The 26,883-nt window shown below is 43.1% G+C and overlaps 1 protein-coding gene across 4 annotated transcripts in view; it reads right to left on the bottom strand.

The window, feature by feature from the left end:
• LOC124615874 (cytosolic purine 5'-nucleotidase) overlaps positions 1-26,883 on the bottom strand; it is a 470,708-nt gene that overhangs the window by 232,272 nt on the left and 211,553 nt on the right. The window contains exon 1 of one of the 4 annotated variants that reach the window (XM_047144067.1): positions 14,738-14,869. The exons of the other annotated variants lie outside the window; for them this stretch is intronic. Within the exon in view, the coding sequence (XP_047000023.1) occupies positions 14,738-14,811 (74 nt within the window). The 5' untranslated portion in view covers positions 14,812-14,869. Of the gene's footprint in view, positions 1-14,737; positions 14,870-26,883 lie in introns of those variants that run through there. 4 annotated transcript variants of the gene reach the window in all.

Genomic DNA, 26,883 nt, shown 5'->3' with positions numbered 1-26,883 from the left:
CAACATGTTTCCAGTCATCAACAGTCAAGTGTCGGTGTTGACGGGCCCAAGCGAGGCGTAAAGCTCTGTGTCGTGCAGTCATCAAGGGTACACGAATGGGCCTTCGGCTCCGAAAGCCCATATCGATGATGTTTCGTTGAATGGTTCTCACGCGGACACTTGTTGCTGACACAGCATTCAATTCTGTAGCAATTTGCGGAAGGGTTGCACTTCTGTCACGCTGAACGATTCTTTTCAAAAAAATGGCTCTGAGCACTATGGGACTTAACAGCTATGGTCATCAGTCCCCTAGAACTTAGAACTACTTAAACCTAACTAACCTAAGGACAGCACACAACACCCAGACGATTCTTTTCAGTCGTCGTTAATCCTGTTCTTGCAAGATCTTTTTCCGGCCGCACCGATGTCGGATATTTGATGTTTTAACGGATTCCTGATAAAATTGTCGTCCGGGAAAATCCCCACTTCATAGCTACCTCGGAGATGCTTTGTCCCACCGCACGTGTGCTAAGGACGAGCATCCCTGACGTAGGGAAACAACTGTCAGATTTGAAAGCAAATAAATCACCAGGTTCGTGTGGTATCCCAATTCGGATTTTCAAATATTACTGTACACCATTAGCCCCTTACCTAGCTTGCGTTTATCGCGAGTTCCTCGCCCAGCGCGAAGTCCCAAACGACTGGAAAAAGGCGGGTCCGTTCTTTTAGCCTTCTTATACGCAGGGGTCCTCCTGAACGGACCCGCATAATTACAGACCAATATCGCCAACTTCGGTTTGCTGCAGGAGCCTTTAACACATTCTCAGTTCGAAGGTAATACATTTTGAGACCGAGAAGTTGAAGTACACGAATCAGTGTGGTTTTGGAAAGCAACGCAAGTGCGAAACTCAGCTTTCCCTTTTCGCACATGATATACTGCGAACTATAGATGAAGAACAACAAGCAGATTCCATATTTCTATATTTTCGGAAAGCATTTGACGCGGTGCCCCAGTGCAGGCTGTTAACGAAAGTACGAGCATAAAGAATAGGTCCATAGATATGTGAGTGGCTCGAAGACTTTTTAATTATAGAACCCAGTATGTTGTCCTCGACGGCGAGTGTTCATCAGGTACAAGGACAAGGGTTTCGTGAAGAGCGCCTCAGGGGAGTGTGATAGGACCACTGTTGTTCTCTACACAGGGTGGACATTAATAAAACCGGCAAACTGCAGGGACTGACTCCTGACTGGAAATGGAGGAAAAAAAAGGTCCTATGAACATGTATCCGGAAATGGACAGTGTGTGTGCAACGACAACAGATCGTACGTGAACACAGTACAGAGCTGCACTGTATCCAGCCACAACAGATGTTTAAAGTGGCCTCCATGGGATCAATGCACGCGTTCACACGTCGCATCATGGATTGCCGCATCCTCTCGCAAGTTCCGGCATCTCACCGAATAGCGATATAAACGTCTTGAACACGCTGTTAAAGGGTCTGTACATCAGGAACTGGTTCAGCATACATAACGCTTTTCGGATGCCCTCAGAGGTAAAAATCCAGGAATTTAAATCCGGTGATCCAGCAGGTCGTGCTACAAAGCCTGCGCGCCCTATTCAACGTCCGGAAATGTTTTCGAGGTGTCAGGGAAATGTAAAGCGGAAGAGGGGTGATGCTTCGTCGTGCAGAAACCACATCACCTGTCGTATGGTCAAAGGCACATTCTCATGCAGCCCAGACAGGGTATTCCGCAGGAAGTCCAGGTATGTTCCTCCATCGAGGCGTTTTTGAATAATGAACAGTCCAAGTGTGAGATCGACACGAATTCCTGCCCACACACTGCTGCTGAATCGGTGCTCATGAGTCGTTTCAACTATTCCCCAATGATTGTCTGTAGCTCACAGGTGACGATTATGCAGACTGATGATGCCAGTTCTGGTAAAGGTTAATCATTTCCGTGGATGGAAATCCGCTGCTGATAATCCTTGCACTCGTTGCAGGTGATAGAGATAACAGCGGTTGTCATGCAGGATATTCATAATCGTACTTTGGCGTACACCATGTTGGCGGTTCACTTGCCTGGAGCTTGTACTAGGGTTCGTCTTAGTATCCTGTAGAATCTGGTTCTCCAAATCTGGTGTACGGACAGTCCGCCGCCTCCCTGCACGTTCATCTGTCTTGAAGGGACCCTCGCTCATACAAACGCCCGAAGAGGGCATGAAATGGTGTGTGATGTGGTTGGCGTTTGTGAGGGTACTTGTTTTGGTATAGCCGTGGTGTCTCTCGGACGTTTCTATGTGCTTGGCCGTACACAGACACCATCTCGGCTTGTTCCCGACACGAGTAGCGGACCATTCTCTGCTCACAGTACGCGGCGTCAATCACACAGCCTTCAACATACAAGGAACACACGGCACGTTGTCAGAGGGACTTTCATTCGTCAGCGTCAACTACTGTGGCAACGATGCATTTCCGGACACATGTTCACAGGACCTTTTTCGCTCCATTTCCAGTCAGGAATCCTCGCACGCAGTTTGTCAGTTTTATTAGCGTTCATCCTGCATACATAAATGATTTGGCCAAAAAAATGGGCAGCATTCTGCGGTTGCTTGCTGATGATGGTGTGATGTACGGTACGTTGTAGAAGTTGGGTAACTGTAGGAGGATACAAGATGACCTAAACAAAATTTCTAGTTGGTGTGATGAATGGCAGCTAGCTCTAAGTATAGAAAAATGTAAGTTAATGCAGATGAGTAGGAAAAACAAAGCAGTAATGTCGTTTAAATATCTGGGCGTAATATTTCAAAGCGACATGCAATGGAACGAGCATGTGAGGATTGTGATAGAAAAGGCGAATGGTCGATTTCGTTTTATTGGGAGAATTCTGGAAAAGTGTGGTTCAACTGTAAAGGAGGCCGCATATAGGACTGTAGTTCTACCTATTCTTGAATACTGCTTGTGTGCACGCAAGTGTTCTTCGGAACTGAAACGGGAATCCCTGGGAGGAGGGCGACATTCTTATTGAGGAACTCTATTGAGAAAATTTAGAGAACCGGCATTTGAAGCTTACTACAGAACGAGTCTAATGCATCCAGCATACAATGCACGTAAGGACCACGAAGATAAGGAACGAGGCTTTAGGGCTCTTACGGAGACATCTGGAAATTTTCTCCCGCTCTATTTGCGAGTGGAACACGAAAGGAAAAGACTAGTAGCGGTATGGGGTACCCTCCACCACGCGTTGTGCGGTGGATTGCGGAGTATCTTTGTAGAGCGATATTTTCTGAATCCATGATGGTTAGCATGGAGAAGATCTTCGTGTTCAAGATAGCCCGTTACCCTCAAGCTCTTTTCTCGAGTAAAAGTGACGATACTTCTGCCTTTCACGCAACATATTAACTTTTTGAAGACAGTCTTGACTTGTCTGCAATTTGTTTGTGGACTTTGATTATCGATACATTACGACAGAACACTCAAAAGAAGAAGCAAACCTGAAGTGGTACGCGTAAATAAACGAAAAATTAGGGTATGAACGGTTAACTGCAATGGCAAAGGCAAAGACAGATACATTAGCCCTGTTCTTTGAACTGACGTTGACATATAGCTCTGATGGAACAGACAGTGGAGACAGTGACTGGAGATTGTGATTAATCGGAAGAGATCTGGGCAAGTGGTAACCCATCAGGATGGTCTGAATTTTCAATGACTTAGCGTCCACATCAAGTCGGAGTAAAGGAAGAGGTTATGAAATTCTCACGAGTAAGACAAGAGTTCTTGTGCTCACAGTCGAATGAAACATGAAAGATGTTCGAGATCTGCATTGTCTATCTGTGGGGGAGAGGGAGGGGAGGGGAGGGGGGGGCGGGAATCACAGGCAGCAAGCTACAGGAAAACATGAGGCATCTGAGATCGTCACTTATCGAACAGCAGTCCAGGGAGTCACATGCTGTGACTGTATGCTTATAGAGCTATAAGGCAGAGTATCAACTAGACTCGAAGAAAGGTAGTTAAAAAACTGTCAGTTCAGCTGATTTGGAGAAAGATGGACGAAGGAATAGACCACATCATAATTTGCCATAAAAGTTTTAGGGTACCCACGGAAAACCTAAATGAAGGATTTCAATCCAACTCTTCCCGCTGCCACCACACTCGTTGTTACTGGCTTGGATAAGGGAAAGAAGTAGCAAAATTACGACTTACCAGCATTTTCATCTCCCTCTTAACATCATGCTGTCATCGGATCAGTTATTAGGGTCAACGACACATATTTCAATGAAAGGAGATAACGTATCGGACCGTGCGTAAACCGGCTAAATATTCGTTACATAAGTGCATACGCAGTGTCATAATACTCTTTACTTTTGACTGATAAAAAGGTGACATTTGAAGATACAACTTATGGCAGAGAAAATTATGAGTTTTCTTCGTGAATCTATAGAACGCAGAAGCACGAGAAAAAGATGATAGTTTGGGTGTGTCTTTTACTTTGCCCATGTTGAAGGTGGACTAATAAGTACTTAGGCCTACGCATCATTTCGTCCTGGTAAAGACAATGTAAACTAAGTTTCTGCCTGATAATTGTCATTATAAAAACTATACTTTTACTTTTTGTAGCAGATTTACCATGTCGGCTAAAGTGATATCTCAGATTTCTGGGTTTGCACTTACACCATGTTAATCTCACGATTGCGTCTCGCGGATTATGTATACAAAAAATATAGCTGCAAGTTTTCTACTAACATTAATCCCGCCGCCCGTCTTCGTATAAGCATATGAACCTTGATAACTGAAGACCAGTGTGGGAACACTGGTCGACCAACGTATTTACGGAGCGGGAAAGCTCATGTTTATTCCTTAAGTCGAGACACTTTAACTGCATAATGCAAAGTAGAAAGATAATTCGGGGTACTGACCCAGGGTTGAGAAACAAGTTTTTCTGCGTATCGAATTCTGTTTCCTTTATCACATCAACATAAGGTAATTAAATACTGTGCGAGTACTGGAAATCCACGTGCTAACGACTTTAAAGGTACCAGCATTCACTTAATACTGATTAGAAAAGGTGCCTACTCGATTTTTCGATCCATGGATTATTAGCAAGAGACTTTTTCCTTGACAATAAAACATTGTTAGAAATTGTAATTGTGTCCCATTCTGCGAAAAATCTAAACTGTCTGTCGTGGTATATGCAAAAGGAAGACAGATGATCGTGGATTAATCGAGATGAGCGTGGTAAATCATTTACAAAGTCACTGGCTCGTTAAGTGGAGTCAACCTGGGAATTTCCACACCCAGTCTGAGAGATTCCTTACTTTGGTGAATGGTGTGATCAGCCGGATAATCTCACAAATTATTAAGAACAAGTGCACCTCATTTCCATTGACTCTACTTATAAGTAATATTTTCGAGTGAGCAGGTGGCTTTTACTTTCTTGTCTGTGCGCTAGTAAGAACATAATTCGTTTCGAATGGAACAAATCTGGAACAGCTTATACAAATGAGCATTTCCGGTTTACATCAATTTCAGTTTTTTTGTGTGTCTACTGTATCTACGTAGGACTTAGGGCAACAAGGGGCTGGGGCAATGAACAAATCAATACTTTTATCACTTGTTGTCACGCGTCACATACCATAATATCAGAGTAGTTTAGTCTGTTTGTTTATCCTATAAATACAGTTTTTTGTCTCTGTAGAAATGTTTTTAGCAGTGAGCAGCGAGGAACTCACAAAAGAATGGTAATCATTCTGCTTCGAATGCCCGCTAGATACATCTGTTTTTCTTTCTGCAGTGAACACAAAACAAAGTGCCATATACAATCTGTTTAAACATTCACTGGATATATAGTGACTTGTTCTACGGCAACTGCTTTCCAAATGATAAAAGAGAGATACTCACTTGGCTTGCGATTGGCTGCAAAGGTTGTATGACATCTGCTTTTTTGCCATCAGAGCTTTATAAATTTCGAGAGCGCGTTTAACGTACTTGACTGTTTAAATATTTCAAAATCGGTCTTCTCGATTTTCCGCCGCTGTAGTTACAATTACCCTCTTCTACAGCTTTTGTCCTGAAAAGAGCCATTGCTCCGAAACGATGCTGTGACTAAAGCTTTCCAATCTAAGCCCCATCAGCCTGTTTACACGGTTGCACACAGTAATCATAATTACATGCTTCTGAATCTGTCTGATGCGTACGAAAATTTACCCGAAAGTAAGAAAACAGGAGTCAGTGACGAAATTGCATTATTCGCCTTCAAACCAATCACCATCGACTACAATTTTTGCCAGGATTTGTAAAGATGCCTAAAACTGTCAGCGAATTTTGGAATCTGTTGAAGCGTTAATGTCACACTTCTTGTCGTGCATTCAGCTATGCTAGCTCAATGCAGGTCCACTAATCGTCGCCTTTTTTTTTTGCAGATTGTGCGAACTGTGAAATTTATGAGTTTGTTCATTGGACTACTACATAAATCTTCGCACTTAATACGATCACCGATCGAGGTGGCGCAGTGGTTACTGCACGGGAGTCGCATTCCGGAGGACGGCGGTTAAAACACGGGTCCGCCCATCCAGATTTAGGTTTTCCGTGATTTCCCTAAATCACTGCAGGCATATGCGGGGATGGTTCCTTTGAAAGGGCACAACCGATTTGCTTCCCCATCCTTGATGCAATCCGAGCTTCTGCTCCGTCTCTAAAGACCCTCGATGCCGTCGGGACGTTAAACCCAATCTCCCTTCCCCTTAATCCTATCGCCTGGCTGTAGCAGACATTCGTTTACCAGGTCAATGTGTTCGACCGTAGCGGCTCTCGAATTAGTGTTCATATACGAAGTTTCAGACACGTCATTTTGATGTGTATACTGCGCCACGTCTGTTTTAGTAGGCTGCAGCCGTTTTCAGTTGCTGCTGGAAACACTTTTTTGTCGTCACCGACAAGTATCCAGCTACTGAATATCGTACTACCCAAATCTGAGGACACGCTATTTTCTCGGCAAATAAAATTCACTTTCCCAGTGATTCTAAATAGGGTCGTCATTCCAGTTTTCAACAAAGATCATCGAAGATACGCTCAAAATTATAGACTTATATCGCTGAAGCCAGTCTGTCATACACCGAAGCGCCAAAGAAACTGGTATACGCATGCGTTTTCAAGTACAGATATATATGTAAACAGGCAGAAAACGGTGCAGTTGTTAGATCGGTTACTGCTGCTAATATGGAAGGTTATCAGGATTTAAGTGAGTTTCAACGTGGTATCTGTTCTTTCGGACATGTCCGAAAGAACAGATACCATCTCCATATATAGTTAAGGCTAACCGGCCATGACCTCCTTCTTCTGTGCGGATGCACACGCATTGCCCGAACTCTTACGGGACTCGGTCAGATTGTCTGCGCGAGTAATGAGTGTAGTGGGCAGGGGCACTGCGAATGTAGTGTGTGGACATTAAGTTGGGAATGTGGATCCCTGCAGTCGCACTATCCTCTGTGCCCTCGGTGGCTAAGATGGACAGAGCGCCTGCCATGTAAGCAGGAGATCCCGGGTTCGCGTCCCGGTCGGGGCACACGTTTTCAACTGTCCCCGTTGACGTATATGTCCGAAAGAACAGATACCATCTCCATATATACGAATGATCACAGGTTTCCTCGCCCCACGGGAGAACGTCACGAAAATGCTGAAAAACGTGAACTGGTAGATGTTTGAAGATAGACGCAAGCTACCCTTCGGAAACCTAATCGCAAAGTTTCAAGAACCACTATTAAGTGAGGAATCTAAGAATATACCAGAGCCACCTACGTACTGCAGTAATTACAGCACGCACCGATGCGTTTAAGCAGTCATTCTTCCCGTGCTCCACAACAGTTACATCTGGTACAATGAAAAGTACCCTTCGTAATGCACTTCATAGTGGTTTTTAGCGTATGAATGTAGATACAGACGTTTCTGATGGTGACGATCGAGCGACGACACCCAAAACCTCTCCAACCGAATGGCTTACACGAATGTAACAATCCTTCCATAAAATGTTTACAAGATTTAACGTGTTTCAACGGTGACTGAAGTACTGCGCGTTATAACTGACAAACATTAGAAACAAGCAAATAAAGTAGTCTATGAATCGTTATTTGTAACAGCTGTCACACCTTGCAGCTGGGATGCAAGAAACGTGACATTCCCCGTATTCCTCTCACGACGGTTTAAGTGACACAACAGCTGTGCGGCTAGTCATGATCTCCAACTGAGTCCACGAATAGCTTGCCGAAGCTGCACGCCTAGAAGCAAACACGTCTCGCGCCGTAATACGTGGTTCCGTACAATGCCCCCCATTGTCTACAGCTCTCTCTTGACGACGCGTGACGCTTCCTGTGTTAGGAATGGATGGGTCTTGTCGTCAGTCTGCAGAACGCCCAGGTATTTGTATCACTACATCCCTACCCAAGTGATACTTCTTCAACATTTAACAACCGAAACCAATCCCACTGTAATATAAGTTATGGTAAGCTGAGATTTATTTTACTCTTTTTCCCAGAGACAGTATGCGTAAAACAGAATACTTCAGAATAGTAGATCAAAACAGATCCACAGCAATAAATGAAAGAATTCATAAAATTCAACGAGACCAGGCATCTGGGAAGCTTAAAATCTCTGAAGATACTGGTGTGCAAAACTTAAGAACGAAAGTAGCTCTTGCGTGTTGTGTCCGTGCCAAGTAGCAGCTCGATGAAATCTGGACCGTACACGGAAAGAACTGCTACGGTGTGGTACATAAGGTAACTGAAAGAAATAGGCAGTGAGTCGAACTGAAATGACACTATTATTCAAAGAGGATAATTGTTCTGAAGTCACCACGATTTATGGTTGTTTCCTGGACCTTACAAAAGGCGGGACATGGTTCTTAATAGGGTGTATGATCACCACGGACGGCAATACATGTTCTGCAGCGTGCACCCATGCTGGCCACAAGGTAGGTAGGAACTCTTACGGTATGGGGTTTCAATCCTCCACCAGCAAGGTCGATAACTGTTGGATTGTCGTTGGTGCCTGTGGAGTGCTGGAATACGTCTGCCCATCGCATCACACAGATGCTCAATGGGATTTAAGGCGAGAGAACGGGCAGGCAGTCCAATCGCCGAGCATCCTTTCTTTCCAAGAGCTCCTCCACCTGCGCAGTTCGATGCGGTCGCGCATTGTCATCCGTAAGAGTGAAGTTAGGTCTCACGCACTCCTGAAAGGCAACCATGCGCAAGGAGCGCAGTGTAACAATAACGTTGATCGGTAGCTGTACTGTGCCACGTACGCCTATACAAAATAATGCCTCCCCATACCATAATATCTGAACGACCAGGTTAATGTTCCTGGGTGCCCATCACTCGCTGTATGAGAGCGCGTTCATCAGCACCTCTATTCTCTTTTTTTTATGGTCCAGTTGTTGTGATGGGGGAGCCATAATGTTAGCAAATTCTTGAACTCGGTACTCTCACCGGTTGTTATTGTGACACTGTACTCCTTCCTCACGTGCGTCTCTTCGGGGATATATTCCTCGCTGAGTTAATTTTTATGGATGGCAATCCGCGACCGCATCGAACAGTGCCAGGTTGAGTAGCGCTGGGAACGAGAGGATATTCAGCGAACGGACTGGCCTGCCCATCCCCAGACTTCAGTTTCGCCGAGCACGAGTGGGATGAGTTGGGGAGACATAGTGCAGAGCTGTATATCCAACTGCCACCCAGCAGTTGTCAACCGCTCAGGTCGATGGATAGGACGTCCTACCACAAGAACTCCTTACCTACCTTGAAGCCAGCATGGGAGCAGTTCCTGAACATGAACTGCCGTCTGTGTTGATAACCCATCCTATTAGGAACCATGTCCCTCTTTGTAATGTCCAGCGCACCATCATAAACAGCGGTAGCTTCAGTGTAATCATTGTCTCGAATAAAAGTGTAATTTCTGTTGGTCTCATTGAGTATTTCTTTCAGATATTTTCTGTATTATACTGTAGCAGTTTTTCTATGCGTTGTCCAAGTTTCACCGAGCTAAGTTACTTGGCAGTGACATATCATGCGAAAGTTACTTTCAACCTTGAGCTCTGCAAACTAGTGTAGAATATACCCAGGAAACATTTACAATACAAAACAATATAAAAAATGAGTTCTTATTTTATAGATTCGGACAAAAAAGTACAAAACTGACACTGTGCAGAGTGTAGGTTTTATTTTGGCATGTGGTTAGGCATGTTATTAGCCATAGAGAGGGAAAAAAAACTATAAAATGGCTCTTCGGACAGCAAATATAGACTTCCTACGAAGAGTCTGCTGAGTATCTATCACAGAACGAGTACTGTATGATGAATTAAGAGAAAAGACAAGGCGCTATTAAGGAAAAATCATAAGAATCGGATGGATATACCGTATACTGAATATGGCGAAAGAAAGATAATAGGAAAAACTAATAGAATATATGCCCTTCTCCAAGAGCAGAACATGGAGTCATGCATATTACCAGTGACTTTATGACTACTGGAGGAACCAAAGGAAGTCACGAGGAAAAAGCAGAATGTAGCGAAGGCCATGGAAACTCCGCCCAATAACAACAGGATAAATAGAACACGCGGGACTTTCACGGGCTATGCAAACGATTGTAAATCTCCCCCTATCAACATTAACCTTTGCGTAGGTAAAAATTCATTGGTAGACGAGCTCACGCTGCCCCGGAGCTGTCCACGTAACCTGCATCCGATCCCAGCCTTTCGTTATTGTGATTAATCGAGCATCCCAATATTTAGTAAAATGTTCAAATGTGTGTGTAATCTTATCGGACTTAACTGCTAAGGTCATCAGTCCCTACACTTACACACTACTTAACCTGAATCATCCTAAGGACAAACACACACACCCATGCCCGAGGGAGGACTCGAACCTCCGCCGGGACTAGCCTCACAGTCCATGACTGCAGCGCCTAAGACCGCTCGGCTAATCCCGCGCGGCCCAATATTTAGTAACATTATAAAATGGGACGCCAAGCCACATTTTGGGAACACACAGCAGAAATTTTCAATGATTTACATCTCGTTTCTGTTGATCAAACTTTAACGAAATAACTGCAGTTCTTTGTGCCTTCTGTGATTTATTATCCTTGCTTAAACTTTAGTATCTCAAAAAATCCTTCTAAACTATAACGCACTTGATAATTGCTGCATCAGGTAATTTACTAATCTACTGTCCACAGGATCACAGCACAGTCAGGAGAAAACAAAAAAAACAACTTATGTAGTCAAGTGGTTGGAACTTCTAACAGCTGGGTTTCTTTGTTATTAATTACTGAGCAACCGATTTCGGTCTATACTGGACCAGTTTCAGGCTGTACTGTATAAAACATGGCCAGCTGCGCATCACAAAACCTATTCCTCCAATATCACTACTTTATGGTAACAAAACTTGTCAGAATTCACATGGACATGTCACGTGTAATTACAATGATTGTACAGTACACACACGACTTTATCAGAATGTTGCGTCACCGAAACTGATAAAATTACGCAGTGATATTTAATTGTAGAATTTCCTCCATAGGAAATCATTTTCTTTGATGCAACGTCCCAACAACGTCGTGAATGTGCAGTACTTCAATCGTGAAGGCATGTGATTTTTCCCATGTGATTGTTGGCACGTTTGCCCGTGTTCCCGGGTTCGATTCCCGGCGGGGTCAGGGATTTTCTCTGCCTCGTGATGACTGGGTGTTGTGTGATGTCCTTAGGTTAGTTAGGTTTAAGTAGTTCTAAGTTCTAGGGGATTGATGACCATAGATGTTAAGTCCCATAGTGCTCAGAGCCATTTTTTGGCACGTTTTGTATACCACGAAGAGGTCAGATTGTAAGGATATGTGTTGTATGATTTTAAGCTGATTATGTTTTATATAGCGTGAAGATGGTGCAATACAGACAAATCGGTTGCAGGTTGACAAATAAAAACCAACTGCAGCTGTTGTACATCCTAGAAATTCTTCAGTCTTACAGCTCAGAACGACCGCTAACATGTGTAACCCGCTGGAGATCGACTCTCACTCCATCAGTTCTATACATACTATGTCAGTCGCGCACCATACACCATCCGACAAAGAGAATTAGTAGGTAGTGCTGGTATTTTTTTATGAAACACGAGAAAATTCGTGGTAGGATTAAAGATTCTAACGCAAACAACAAAATACTTGTTCTTAAAACAGAACTACTGTTTGAAAATTCAGTATTTACGGTGATTGTTCTAAGTTTCTTTAAAAATATTACATTTGTTCCCTTTTAAAGCACACTTTAGATGGAGCTAGTTTTATAAGAAATTAAATTCGAAAACAATTACTTCCTGTCAGAATGCAAGAGAACAGAGGCTGCTCCACTTCGCAGCTAATTCAATACGAAGAAGTATTAGCAATACAAAGAAGAAAATACAGGTCACTTGGTTAAAACAAAAATCTTTATTTTAAACATAAACCAATAATATTTCGTCAATAGAAACCAAATAAGATCACAGGCGAGGTGTGTAAATTCAGCGACGAGTCTTCAAGGAATTTCATGAAACAAAGCTATAGGGCTAGAAACACTTGTTCCATCACTGGAAAGAACGGTAGGTAACACTGTAGAGTAAATGATAAAACAACAGAAAAATAAGTTTTGAACGTCAGGACTCGTCGACATCACGGTGGCTGCAGCAGAAATATTAACGTAGCTATGGAATTTCGGAGAAGAAAACGGATGGGCCATGGCTCTGCTGAGGAAAGAAGCTCAGCACTTATCTGAAGCCAGGGAAAATCGTAAATGCGAATGATGCAGTTGGTATTTTAACTCGTTCTTCCCTCAGTGTGCGGAAGAGGGAATGACGGTGGAAACCTGTCAAGCGACTGTATACAGGTTGATTCAACAAAAAACTACACTTACTCGCCGAGGAAAGCAGAAGCTGGGAAGGGGGCGTAGCTCGTGGTGGGGGGCGGCGGGGAAGAAGGGTGTGCGAAGCACGGTCAAGGTCAACGTGCGTGCGACGCCTCTCCTGGCTGAACAGCTGTTCTTTATAAACAGCACAAAGGCGCGGCGCGGGTAGGTGCGGAAAAACACGGCAGACGGCCAAGAAGCGGGAACACGCACTTCCGTGACGTCGTCCCCGGGTCCGTGACTAACCAGGTGACGCGCTGTCGGATTTCACATCAGCTCCTGGGCATTGTGTAAAGACGTCTATCTTAGCCTCTGGGCAGCACACTCGCATTCTCTGTTGATACTTTTCGGCCACACACTAACTTATTTCTTACATCGGTCTTTTCATGTAGCGTATTCCTTGAAGAAATAGAGCAATTACGATGTATACCCAAACGTCGGAAATGGAAAAAAAGTATATCATGAGGCAACAGCATGCAATAGTCTGCTCACTTAGAAACTTAATGAACAGCCTCACTTGCAAGTAATGATGTTCTTAACTGAGAACTGAACCACAGTACCTGTAATAAAGGGTGGCACACAAAAACGGGCCCCGAGTGCAGACTGCTCGCAAGTTAAACACGCAGATTTGCCTGACAAGAACAGTTACTACAAAAAATAAAGTGTAATAATTGAATATTGATACGATACTCACAATGCAAAACGTAATCGCAACAGTTTCGTAATCCGAACAGTTTCATAATCGGAACAGTTTCGTAATCGGAACAGTTTCGTAATCGGAACATTTTCGAAACAATAAATGACAACTGGCGGGCGACAATGAGAAGTCTATTCCTCGGGGCCTGCTTTTCGTGCGCCACCTCCTACTAAACCATTCGGAATTGTGCAGTGTTGAAGTCCCTTGTTAGGTTTTACACTGTTTCGTCTCGCCGCTACAACTACTAGACTGTTCCCCTTTTCTTTTCTTTTCTTTCTTTTTATTTTTATTTTTTTAAAGTCCATGGTAGCTTCTTTGGTACATCGCCGTCCAATGCAAGCGTAATCTCGACTGAATGTTAAGCATCCATCTCCCTTTTATGATACTGAGTGCTCGTAAAAACCAGTGCTTCCCTTACACGGGCTAGCGTGATGCACATCACGGCTATGCACGTCCAATGCAATTTCTTGGTCCGAAGTTATCTCGCACTCGAGAGAACAGAGTGAGCACATGACAGCAGCAGCCCTAGCGGCCACGCCTCTCTTATCGCAGCGTCGAGATACTCCAGCTGGGCTATGTGGCAGTTCAAAGTTAACCATCCCGGCATCTCCGATAGCAAATTCACTGGCGGCGGCTTTATACAGCACAAAGAATGGAACGCTAATTAAACACGTCCAAAAAGAAGTTAAATAAACTGTGTAATTTGAGGGAGATTCCTCGTACGAGAAAGCAGCACAGAAAGCAGATTTCGAGGCTAAGGCGTACGTATATTCAGATTATATGTCAACGGAGAAAAAATGCATTGTCACTGCAGGGGCAAGTAGCGACGACCTAGAGACGAAGACAGCGCGATGGAATGCCTTAATCCGCGACGAAACTTTACACTGGCGTTTACTTTGCTGATGAGTAAGAAAATGGTGTGTTGTCTGCGAGGTAACGATCAGCGCTTGCAGAAAATGCTGGCGCTGATAGCAAGCCCGAGGAAGATAGTGTTGGTGAATAATAGGGTGCTGGGAAGATAACGTGCGAGAAAACAAGTAACAAAGTGCGAGTTGTGCGTAACTGAACGCTGTAAACACGGGCGCATCAGTGTGACAAGTGCCCTCCCTGGTTTTGCGCCCCGAAACGGAAGCCCTCTGTGATACTCACTCGTTGGGCGCCGCCTGTCGAGGGCAGTCGCCGTTGACGGCAGCCGACGCGTCACTGGGATCCTTGAGCCACATGAAGAGCAACGAACGCCTTATAGGTGCACTCTGCCCGGCAGTCGCGCGAGCACTGGCGCTGACGGCGGGTAGCCCGCTAGCCGCCGCTCATTCAGCCCACCGCGCATGGCCCGGGAAGCGGAGCGCCGGAGGGGGAGGGGGGGGGGGCGAGGAGTGGCGCGGCTTCCCCTCACCGCAAATTGTACACACTACCCGCACTCGTCTCCAGAGGCACTGTCTTATCAGATAAGTTGTTATCATCATCATCATCATCATCAGTGTTCTGCCAAAAGGCAGGTTTTCACATGGTAGTTCTCCAGACTGTCCGGTCTTCTGCTATCCTCTTCAGGTCTGCATAATTTCCTCTTCCCTTTATGTTGTCTATCATCTTGTATCTCCTTCTTCCTCTCAGTCTTCTCCCACAAACCAATCCTTCCAAAGCACTTGCTAGCAAGCACTCCCTTCTCAATGAATGTCCCAACCGGTTCTTTTTCCTTTCTCTTACAACCTTCGGCAGACATCTTCTCTCACCAGCCCTTTCCAATACTCTTTCATTACTCACTCTTTCCATCCAGCTTATTCTCTCCATTCTCCTCCACATCCACATCTCAAATGCTTCTAACCTTTTTTCATCCTCTCGTCTCATATAGCGCCACACTCCAGGCAAAACATTTGCCAAGCCTTTTCCTTAGTTCTTTATCTAATTTGCCACGTAAGAGTCTCCTCTTTCTGTTGAATGCCTCCTTCGCTGTGGCAATTCGAGTTTTCAATTCCTGGTGACATCTCAAGTCTTCAGTTATTGTGCTGCCAAGATATTTAAATGCAATTACTTGGCTAATGGTAGATTGTCCTATTTTAATATCGGACAGTGTGTGTCTTGTACTGATGACCATACTTTTTGTTTTTGCTGTGTTTATTTGCATCCCATATTCCACAGAAGCTTCATTCAGATCTTTAAGCATGTTATTCACTGTCCGCTCACTTTCTACCACTAACGTCACCAGCAAATCTTATACATTCTATTCTCTTTCCACCAATACATATTCTTCTTTTCCCATCCAAGCTTTTCGCAATAATCTCTTCAAGGTATACGTTAAACAACAGTGGGGAAAGGCAACAACCTTGTCTAACACCTCGTCCAATGTTGCTCCCTTCTGACATTTCATTTCCAATCCTTATCCTTACCTTCTGGTTTAAATATAGATTCTGTATCAGTCGTCTCTCTTTCCAATCTACTCCTTTCCTCTTCAAAATATCCATCAACTTGTTCCACTGAACTCTGTCAAAAGCCTTTTCTAAATCTACAAAAACAGCAAAGATTTCTCTACCTTTTTCCATATATCTTTCACCTATAGTTCTTAACAGGCCAATATCATCTCTTGTTCCTTTTCCTCTTCTAATCCCGAACTGCTTCTCTGCAATCCCTCTATCCAGCTTGCCATATAGCCTTCTATTCAACACTCTCAGCAAGACTTTAGCTGTATGAGAAATTAGACATTTTTAGTGTTTCTCTTTTACTCTATTGGTACCATAACTGTTGCAAGGAAGTCCTCTGGCCATTCCCCTTTCTCATATATCTCGTTACAGATATCTCGTGTTGCTATAAGACGCCCTAGATGCAACTACAGGCAGCAAATGCAAGAAAATGCTGATCACTACAACCAAAGTATTACGTTCGTGCATAAGGTCACACTGTCTTTGTTTTGTATGTTGGTATTCCGACTGCTATGGGTTTATTTATCGATTGTTGCTTTTTTATTTGTAACTTACTGTTGATAATTGAGTTTATGCATTGTAATTTTGTCATTTGGAGATAGTGAGTGGCGCTATGGACGCCAGAAAATGGAGTGCCAATTGGAGAAATCGGAACATTTCTCACATATTCTTCTGTTCAAGTTCAATAGAGGGATAACAGCAACGGAGACAGCCAGAAACATTTGCGTCTTGTATGAGGATAATGCTATTGGACGGAGCACGGCAAGAAAATGTTTTCTCGCCTAAAAGGAGGATATTTTTGACGTTAGCGGCTCTCCATATTCAGGAAGGTCATCGGGGTTTGATGAAGATCGTTTAAACCAGGGGTGTCCAACACGCGACCCGTAAGCCGCATGCGGCGCAAAGCAGTTAACAATGCCGCCCTAGTAGTATCTATCACAGGTCGGTAAAAAAAAAAAAAGTTCCATAAAAGTTACGATAAATTGAATATTTTCAATTTGAAACTCCTGTGACACGAAGCTATTCTATCACTAGTCTATTCCTTTTTTCTCGGTGATTTTTGTTAGCCTTTAGGTTTGATACGTGCGACTTGTCTTCTCCCTATATAGTCCTGCAAACCGAATAGGTTGGACACCCCTGGTTTAAACGCATTAATCCGCAATGATCCACGTCGGTGTGTACTCGAGAGCTAGCAAATGTGATGAACTTTCATCATTCCACCATCGTGCGATATTTATATGCAATGGGGAAGTTTCAAAAATCGGGTGAATAACTACCGCGTGCTCTAAGCCAAAATCACGACAATCAGCGGGCGGCCATATTTTCGTCTCAGCTTGCTCTTCATCAATTGGCTCGTGAACAACACCGATCATTCCTATCCTATATCGAACTGGTGACGAGGAATGGTGTCCTTATGTTAACATAAGGGCAAGAAAGCAATGCTTGACCCTAAACAAAGCAGCAACTCCCTGTACAAACTCTTGCGCGCAACCACAAACGATAATGTTATGCGTCTGGTAGAACAGCTACGATATAGTGTCCTACGAATTGCGTCTCCGAGGTATACTCATCACTGCTGACATTTATTATCAACAACTACGACGTCTTCCAGACGCAGTCCAAGAACAACGACCGGGGAAAACTGAGTGAATTGATGCTACTCTACGATAACGCCCGCCCGCATTCTGCTCCTCTGACAAATGACACTCTACAGGAGATGGGTTCCGAAGTTATTTCCGCACCCACCGTATTCACCTGATCTTGCTTCCTCTCTCTATCGAACAACCTTCAAGGACGTTCCTTTGCAGATGAAAATGAGCTCTCCAAGCGCGACTCGACGAGTTCTCCGCCTCAAAACCACGTGATTAGTACAGTCGCGGAATCGCCCAGTTGGCAGACTACTGTAAATAGTGAAGTTTCTGTCATATGTACTTGTTGCATTTATTAAACTTATGGAAAAACCGCTACGAACTTGTGTGTGTGTGTGGGGGGGGGGGGGGGGGGGGGAAGGGGGGGGGGAAGGCGGGTGGAGTTAAAAAACGGAACAAGAGCTATTCAGAAAGTAAACTGTGTTATTTATCAAATGTTCTTCCTAATGGCAGTCTTAACAGTGTGGTTTATGGATTTCCTACTTCACTTTTTGCTATTTTCTGCCATCAAAAGATACTGTCTTCTTCCTCCCAAATCATCCCGTAAATCTTCCTCTTTTTCCACCGCCAGCAGTTCCTATCAGTCAATGACACACGACATACAATGACAACAACACATGTGTTTCTTTCTAAGGCGCCTTGAACGGTCCATGCGGCTCCCCCCGTCGGAAGTTCGAGTCCTCCCTTGGGCATGGGTGTGTGTTTTGTTCATAGCGTAAGTTAGTTTAAGTTAGATTAAACAGTGTTAGGCTTAGGGACCGATGACCTCAGCAGTTTGGTCCCACCAGACCTTACCACAAATTTCCAATTTCCATCTCAAACGTGCGACAGGTAGTCATAATTTTCAGTTATCACCTCAAAAAAACATATTTTACGTATTTATTTTCCAGATGCAGGCCACTTCAGATTTTTTTAGCTGTTTTGATTGGCGTCACACAACTACTACATTTGCGTTGTTGCGGAAAACGAATTACAGCACAATCAAAATATTAAATACATAACTTTAGTTTTTCGGGGTGATAATTAAAACTTTATGACTACCTACCGCAATTTTCTCTTGCGAATCGTAGCGAGCATAGATCTTTCTTCTCTATCTGCGCTGACATTATTTTCATTTGAGATCTTATCCGCTTGATTTACTTGCTCCTCTTTTTGCTGTATTACTTTCTCCATATTTCCTGTCTATTTCTACGGGTCTAAAAATGGTTCAAATGGCTCTGAGCACTATGGGACTTAACATCTGAGGTCATTAGTCCCCTAGAACTTAGAACTACTTAAACCTAACTAACCTAAGGACATCACACACATCCATGCCCGAGGCAGGATTCGAACCTGCGACCGTAGCGGTCGCGCGGTTCCAGACTGAAGCGCCTAGAACCGCTCGGCCACACCGGCCGGCTCTACGGATCTAAGTCAGCTATTGCATCACTTACTATTCCAGACCAACATACTTCTATGTTATATTAAATTACTGTTGTGTAGGCGCGTTATGTTTTTTATTTACGTAATGTTTAGATGGACTGGCGCTAGAAACGCGCTCCGCAGTTTTGGGAACATTCAGTGTCCCCAAATACTGTTACGTTGTTAGATACTTGTTGCACAGTAAATATCAGTAAAGTGTCGCCTAAGGGTAGTACCACACTACGAAATCAAAGTCTGTGTTTTGATCCTAAGTCGGTCCCAGGTTTTTTTCTGCCTCTTTCGGCTTTTTCTCCACTGGCAATAACATGTTAACGTGAAGAACATGAAGTCGCTGCATCGTTTTAAGTCCATGTTGAAACGTACGTCCCCCTGTAACTGCCTGTGTATATATCAGCATGAACCTCTATTCTACAAAAAAATGAAATATGTAACTTTATTGTTGGTGTATAGCCAACAATTTATCGGCTCGAGTAGATAATCCAAGAATTTTGCAGCTCTTTTACATCTTTAGTGAAGTAGGAACAGTATTGATTGTTGGATTTGTGAATCTCAATAGAATGTATCTTGGGTTCGGATATCGTAGCAAGCAAAGTGTACATTTTTTACCATACCTATAATGGAAAAAAATTGTTAAGCCCCGTCTTGGTAAGCAGAATTTATTTTGTTGTACAGCGCTTACAAAGGTCTACTTTCTTGTTTTATGAATATAAAGGCGTACCGGCAATTTACCCAAAATCTGAAAAATCTCTTTTTTGCTACTAGTCGCCATTACTTTTCTGATTCCATCTTTTAATAACTGGTAAGTAACGTTACCACGTCCACTAGGTCTTCATTGTCGCATATTATGAGAGGGGAATGGGAGTGAAGGATAAACACAGCAGCCTAACTGCTGATCAGTGCGCTGAAAGTATTAAATCTTTCTTTCGAATTCCGTGTTTAACCCAGAAACCAATGAAAAAAGAACCTATTGGCTTACGGAAAGAATTGCTAACTGCATAATCGTTCCTACATGCGACAGTGGTAGTGAATAAGGCAGATCATGTGATCACAACACATCTAGCAACTGATACGCATCAGAAGAAGAAGAAGATGCTGAAGATGATGATGATGATGAAATAAGAAACATGATGAAGGTGGCGCTAGTCAGCCCATTTCTAGATTCAGCAGCAAAATACATCTAATGCCTACTCTGTTATCCGTCTAATTCTTAGGACGCATCAAAATTACTAGAGAAAAGTTTTACATCGATATATGAAAGAACTAGGAATTACTCAGCCTCGACGACCGCGATTGAGCCAGTTAAGAAAAAAAATGTTTTTTAGTGTTGCGGCAATATGTGAAATAGTTACGGCACCTTTAATAAAAGCAAATACAATAGGGATGGAGACTACAGTGGAAAAAAGAAGAGAGGTTGCAGTAAAAAAGAAACTGAAGAAGCTTCTGGAAGAGCAACCTTTATGTCTTCCAGCTTCGAAGACATGCTTGCAGGACTCTGTTTGACTCGAAGCAGACCGACAGCCAGCCGGAAGTAAACATCCACAATATCATCATTCCGATTTTTAACGTGTTTACAAAATACTTGATTAGGTGAACATCCGCAACTGAGGAACGTGTTTGTAGAACAAAAATCCGCTTCGCTGCTAACAATTTTCTTCATTTATTCCACGACCGGTTTCAAAACTTAAAGCACCAAATAATGAGGAGAACATAAATGTTTGGCGGTCGGGCCAGTCAATCATGGGGAATCACACCCACGTCAAATAAACGCGTGGGAGCGTAGGACCAGCAACCACAGCGCCCACCTTGGCGCCGGTCGTGGAATAAATTAAGAAAATTATTGGCAAATTAAGCGGATTTTTATTCTATAAATATTTAACGTGTGTGTGTCAGCACTGACAACTGTGCAAATGAAGCCCGATACTCTCGCACATGTTAACGTGGCATGCGCCATCAAACAGAGGATGACACGCGTAAAGCTGAAATACTAAACACCTTTTTCCAAAGCTGTTTCACAGAGGAAGACCGCACTGCAGTTCCTTCTCTAAATCCTCGCACAAACGAAAAAATGGCTGACATCGAAATAAGTGTCCAAGGAATAGAAAAGCAACTGGAATCACTCAATAGAGGAAAGTCCACTGGACCTGACGGGATACCAATTCGATTCTACACAGAGTACGCGAAAGAACTTGCCCCCCTTCTAACAGCCGTGTACCGCAAGTCTCTAGAGGAACGGAGGGTTCCAAATGATTGGAAAAGAGCACAGATAGTCCCAGTCTTCAAGAAGGGTCGTCGAGCAGATGCGCAAAACTATAGACCTATATCTCTTACGTCGATCTCTTGTAGAATTTTAGAACATGTTTTTTGCTCGCGTATCATGTCATTTCTGGAAACCCAGAATCTACTATGTAGGAATCAACATGGATTCCGGAAACAGCGATCGTGTGAGACCCAACTCGCCTTATTTGTTCATGAGACCCAGAAAATATTAGATACAGGCTCCCAGGTAGATGCTATTTTTCTTGACTTCCGGAAGGCGTTCGATACAGTTCCGCACTGTCGCCTGATAAACAAAGTAAGAGCCTACGGAATATCAGACCAGCTGTGTGGCTGGATTGAAGAGTTTTTAGCAAACAGAACACAGCATGTTGTTATCAATGGAGAGACGTCTACAGACGTTAAAGTAACCTCTGGCGTGCCACAGGGGAGTGTTATGGGACCATTGCTTTTCACAATATATATAAATGACTTAGTAGATAGTGTCGGAAGTTCCATGCGGCTTTTCGCGGATGATGCTGTAGTATACAGAGAAGTTGCTGCATTAGAAAATTGTAGCGAAATACAGGAAGATCTGCAGCGGATAGGCACTTGGTGCAGGGAGTGGCAACTGACCCTTAACATAGACAAATGTAATGTATTGCGAATACATAGAAAGAAGGATCCTTTATTGTATGATTATATGATAGCGGAACAAACACTGGTAGCAGTTACTTCTGTAAAATATCTGGGAGTATGCGTACGGAACGATTTGAAGTGGAATGATCATATAAAACTATTTGTTGGTAAGGCGGGTACCAGGTTGAGATTCATTGGGAGAGTGCTTAGAAAATGTAGTCCATCAACAAAGGAGGTGGCTTACAAAACACTCGTTCGACCTATACTTGAGTATTGCTCATCAGTGTGGGATCCGTACCAGGTCGGGTTGACGGAGGAGATAGAGAAGATCCAAAGAAGAGGGGCGCGTTTCGTCACAGGGTTATTTGGTAACCGTGATAGCGTTACGGAGATGTTTAATAAACTCAAGTGGCAGACTCTGCAAGAGAGGCGCTCTGCATCGCGGTGTAGCTTGCTCGCCAGGTTTCGAGAGGGTGCGTTTCTGGATGAGGTATCGAATATATTGCTTCCCCCTACTTATACTTCCCGAGGAGATCACGAATGTAAAATTAGAGAGATTAGAGCGCGCACGGAGGCTTTCAGACAGTCGTTCTTCCCGCGAACCATACGCGACTGGAACAGGAAAGGGAGGTAATGACAGTGGCACGTAAAGTGTCCTCCGCCACACACCGTTGGGTGGCTTGCGGAGTATCAATGTAGATGTAGATGTAGAAACGGATATTTCGCACACTTGTTTCTACAGTTAGAATTATTTTTCGATGGATGCTCTTTTCAAGAGAAAAAACGATATTCGCCGGTTGATGACATGCACACTCTTCTCTTGTCCACTACTTCAACATTAGGCTGGTATGGGCGTGAGTACCACCGGCGGTCGTTATTGGACGCTTTCATAGATGCCTGCTATGAAACGAACAGATCTGCTTTAGCCAAGTTTCATTCAGTGAGCTACAACCGAAAGCCACAAGCAAGCCGAACAAACTGCCTCAGTGCTATTAAAGTTCAGTGATAAGATTATTGCGTTAAATGCACCTGCCGTATCGCAATATCACGACATCAAATTTTCCGTATAGAGTCATGTTCACGCTCCTTGTTCAGTCCAAGAATCATCGATGAGCTGTAAGTCAAACATGCTTCTCCACGAAGTGTCGTTGGACGACGTTCATAAAAAATAAGTCCACTGTAGATTAACGCGCAAGGCCCAACTATGATGGTTACGTGAACAACATTCTTGAACGTAGAAAGCTCTGTTACAAGAAAAATCAGCGTTTAACGTCGTATTAAAAAGAACCACTCCGGCATTTTTGCCTCGAGCGGATTAGGAAAACGAAGGAAAACCTAAATCTGGATAGCTGAACAGGGATCTCGACCGGCGTTCTTCCGAATGCAAAAGCAGTGTCTTAACTGCTGCGCCATGTAGCTCGGTGGACAAGTCAGAGTCGGTTCAGAAGAATGAAGCGGTCAGTGACACCAAAACCAGTCGCAAGCCCATGCAACATATTCATGGGGGGGGGGGGGTTCCCAAATTTTAAAGTTCATGTCAGATACTTACCGCTGATGGCACGTGTATTAAAGTTTCTCTGTTATTATTGACAACAAGCACTATATTTTCGATATGCAAATAGTTAATATGATCATACCGTCTGTAATGACCGTGTAGTCGACGGGGCATTACATACATCTTCCTTTCTCCCACCAAAAGCCTGCTCAGCACTCCTGTCGTAACAACAGTTACACTATACCTGTTTAGTACTAAGTTCATGTGGTCTAGTATCAGAATGTATTCTATTTAGTGGAGGCAGATCGACTAGTTCAACTGAAGTGCTGCAACACACTGTTGTTGTCAACGACTATCATTTACTGTTTCACAGGTGTTGCTGTAGCACTCCGCTAACAGCACCGAAGGAAGAGTGCGGGAACTCGAGCAAGGCTGATGGCACAGCTCAGAGTGGACAGGAAATTCAGTGGTACCTCGCCGTGTAAAGCACCGACCGAATCTACCACTTTCTCGCAGCTTACCTGGTGCAAACTGCAAAACGCCGCTTGAGGTTACGTCATTTGTACCTGAGCAGTCACACCCTGGCATTGTCCCCCGTATAGGAGCTGTCTTACTTATATACTAAATACCAGTTATCTTTATCCATATTTCAATAATATTCCCAAAGAGAAAAGCCGTCAACACGACGATATTTATTTCGCCCATGATTTTTGAGAATCAGCCGCTGACTACATTTATCCACCCAGATAAATTATTCATCCTCTCTCGCATTAACAAGCTTGTTTAAACACTCAATGTATGTAAGTTAAAGGTTTTCAAAAGCCAGTAGAGACATAGTGTCATAGTAACAATGAGTCGTCTAAAGAGCATAAAAATATGTGACATAGGGGGTACACTAAGACCGCTTGATTTATTTTACCAAAATAGTTTCGTGCGTTCATCGGAAGTATCTGCAACATAAAACACACATCTTTCTTATAACACGTTATTTGTAGAACATACGGTGGCGTTTTATGGCTATGTGACTTTCATACTATTGTAATGTAAATTGCCTTGTAAGTACTGCTTTTTAGCGTATGCCAAAGACAATTTTTTTGTAATAATCGTATAATAATACGACTATATGAATTATACAGCTTATGGTTCAAATGGCTCTGAGCACTATGGGACTCAACTGCTGAGGTCATTAGTCCCCTAGAACTTAGAACTAGTTAAACCTAACTAAACTAAGGACATCACAAACATCCATGCCCGAGGCAGGATTCGAACCTGCGACCGTAGCGGTCACGCGGTTCCAGACTGCAGCGCCTTTAACCGCACGGCCACTTCGGCCGGCTATACAGCTTATGAATATATATCCAATCAGCGTAAGTCATATTTACGAAACTACGCAGTTCTAAGTCACAATTGTTGTATGTGCAAATGTCGTTTGACTTGTATCAAACTATATATGATGTTATTTCGAATTTGTATCATCTTTGTTAATAAAAAACAATTGTGTTGTATATTAAAGAATACTAGTGAAATTTTCGACGAATGTTTTGTCTTTTAGATCGGTCTGTTCATTTAAAATAATGTCGGGATGTTTCATTATAAATGTGGCAATATCTTTTTCATCTAATATATTTAGTAAGCTGTCTTTTCTGGCGACGTATGGGAATGATGGCATCGTGTCGTATCACTGGCAATTTGGTTTTGTTGTTTTGAGTGTATGCTAAATGAAGACAGGTTTATGCTAAACAGATTCAGATGTTCTTTAAATCATATTTTGAAATTTCGTCCAGTTTGTCTGTGTAAATTTTCTCACAGTTGCTGTTCTTTAACTTATTAACACCTGAACATGCATATTTGCAAGATTTGTCCATATTGTGACACATTTGTGATTACTATGTGTAGTGTGTTCTGAAGTCTACTCTTAAATTGATTTTCTGATGTGCTACCCTGGTTTGATCAGAAATTTTTCTCCGTTTTGGTATAACAGTGAACTGCGTATTTTTTCTGTAATTTGTGTTCTATACAGTCTGTTCTTCACACTGCAAGTGTACTTCTCTGTTCTCGATAGATCTCGAAAATAAAGAATTTAAAAAACTGTTATGTTAAACAAATTAAAATTGATGTTAGCGCCGAAAATACTGAAATAATGAATACGTGTTCTAGCAGACACGTTCCGAATGCAAACGGTGCTGAAACAATTCACTTAAGCTGCAAATGATGATGAATTTGTAACGTATCGCTGAGTGAGCGATACGGTACTTAAAAAGGTTAGCAATTTAACGCAATGAAAACGTAGACTATTAATACAGTGTCCGATATTAACTGCGAACGAAATGAAACATTGCTATTTCTTTCGAGGTAGACATGTTTTTATTGTAACTGTTGCACTGAAAGGTAATTTCATCCAATATAGTTTTATCCCCTTGCTGCTGGAAATAGTAGCAGACTCCACGAAGAAAAATAAGAAAAATACGATGCTGGCAGCGTCGTAACTGTCATCTAATTCTAAGCACATCAACATAATCTACTTTGTTGTCCGCACATTTCGTCGACGGAACAGATGCTGAAGCTTACAATGTTGTTTTTTACGGACAGAATGACTTCAGTATTCGTGTGCGCAACAGGGAAGACAGTAGGACCGTTGTGTCAATCGCATTGTTCAGCTGGCCTTCAGAGAGAAACAGGTTTAACTCGTCCCTGCCACCTGCAGCCGCAGCATGCATGCTAACTTCGACATCCATTTCAGGAAACGTGCTACGCAGTCATATGATGTTAGATTTAATCCGACGTATGGCAAAGATCCTAGGGATTCAATTTGAGTATATTTCTGGGCTACTACTCTTTCTGCCTCGCTCCATTAAGGAAAAAATAAACATACGGCTGCATGCTGCTTCAGTACTAACTCTCGTATTCAAATAACTTTTTTCCTGGTATCTCCACTATCCGACGCCATCACAAAAAACCTTTTATGAGCTCGCACGACGAAGACACCAAGTAAGGAGCCTGTAGGTTGACATATGGGCAAGAATACGGTATGCATTTTACATTCAGAACAGATCGATGTACTTTTTATAGCTTTACTTTGTACTTGTCAGGCACAATTTCTTCGTCAACATGAAGATTAAGAAGGTCCACAAAAAGGAAACGTATTTGGTGAATTACTCTTTCAGCTTCTATACTGACGGAAATGGAAAGTGCTACAAGATGAAGGAGCATTCCGATAGTCATCAGCCTGTGGAGTTGTTCATCACATACAGCGTATTAAACAACTAAATTGATGTCCAGGATTGGGTTGACCAAACAGCGAGGTCATCGGTCTCATAGGATTAGGGAAGGATGAGGAAGGAAGACGGCCGTGCCCTTTCAAAGGAGCCATCGCGGCTTTTGCCTGAAGAAATGTAGGGAAATCACGGAAAACCTAAGTCA

The sequence above is a fragment of the Schistocerca americana genome, chromosome 1, assembly GCF_021461395.2.
Source record: "Schistocerca americana isolate TAMUIC-IGC-003095 chromosome 1, iqSchAmer2.1, whole genome shotgun sequence".
Taxonomy (NCBI): Eukaryota; Metazoa; Arthropoda; class Insecta; order Orthoptera; family Acrididae; genus Schistocerca; species Schistocerca americana.
This window is presented reverse-complemented; position numbering and strand designations above follow the sequence as displayed.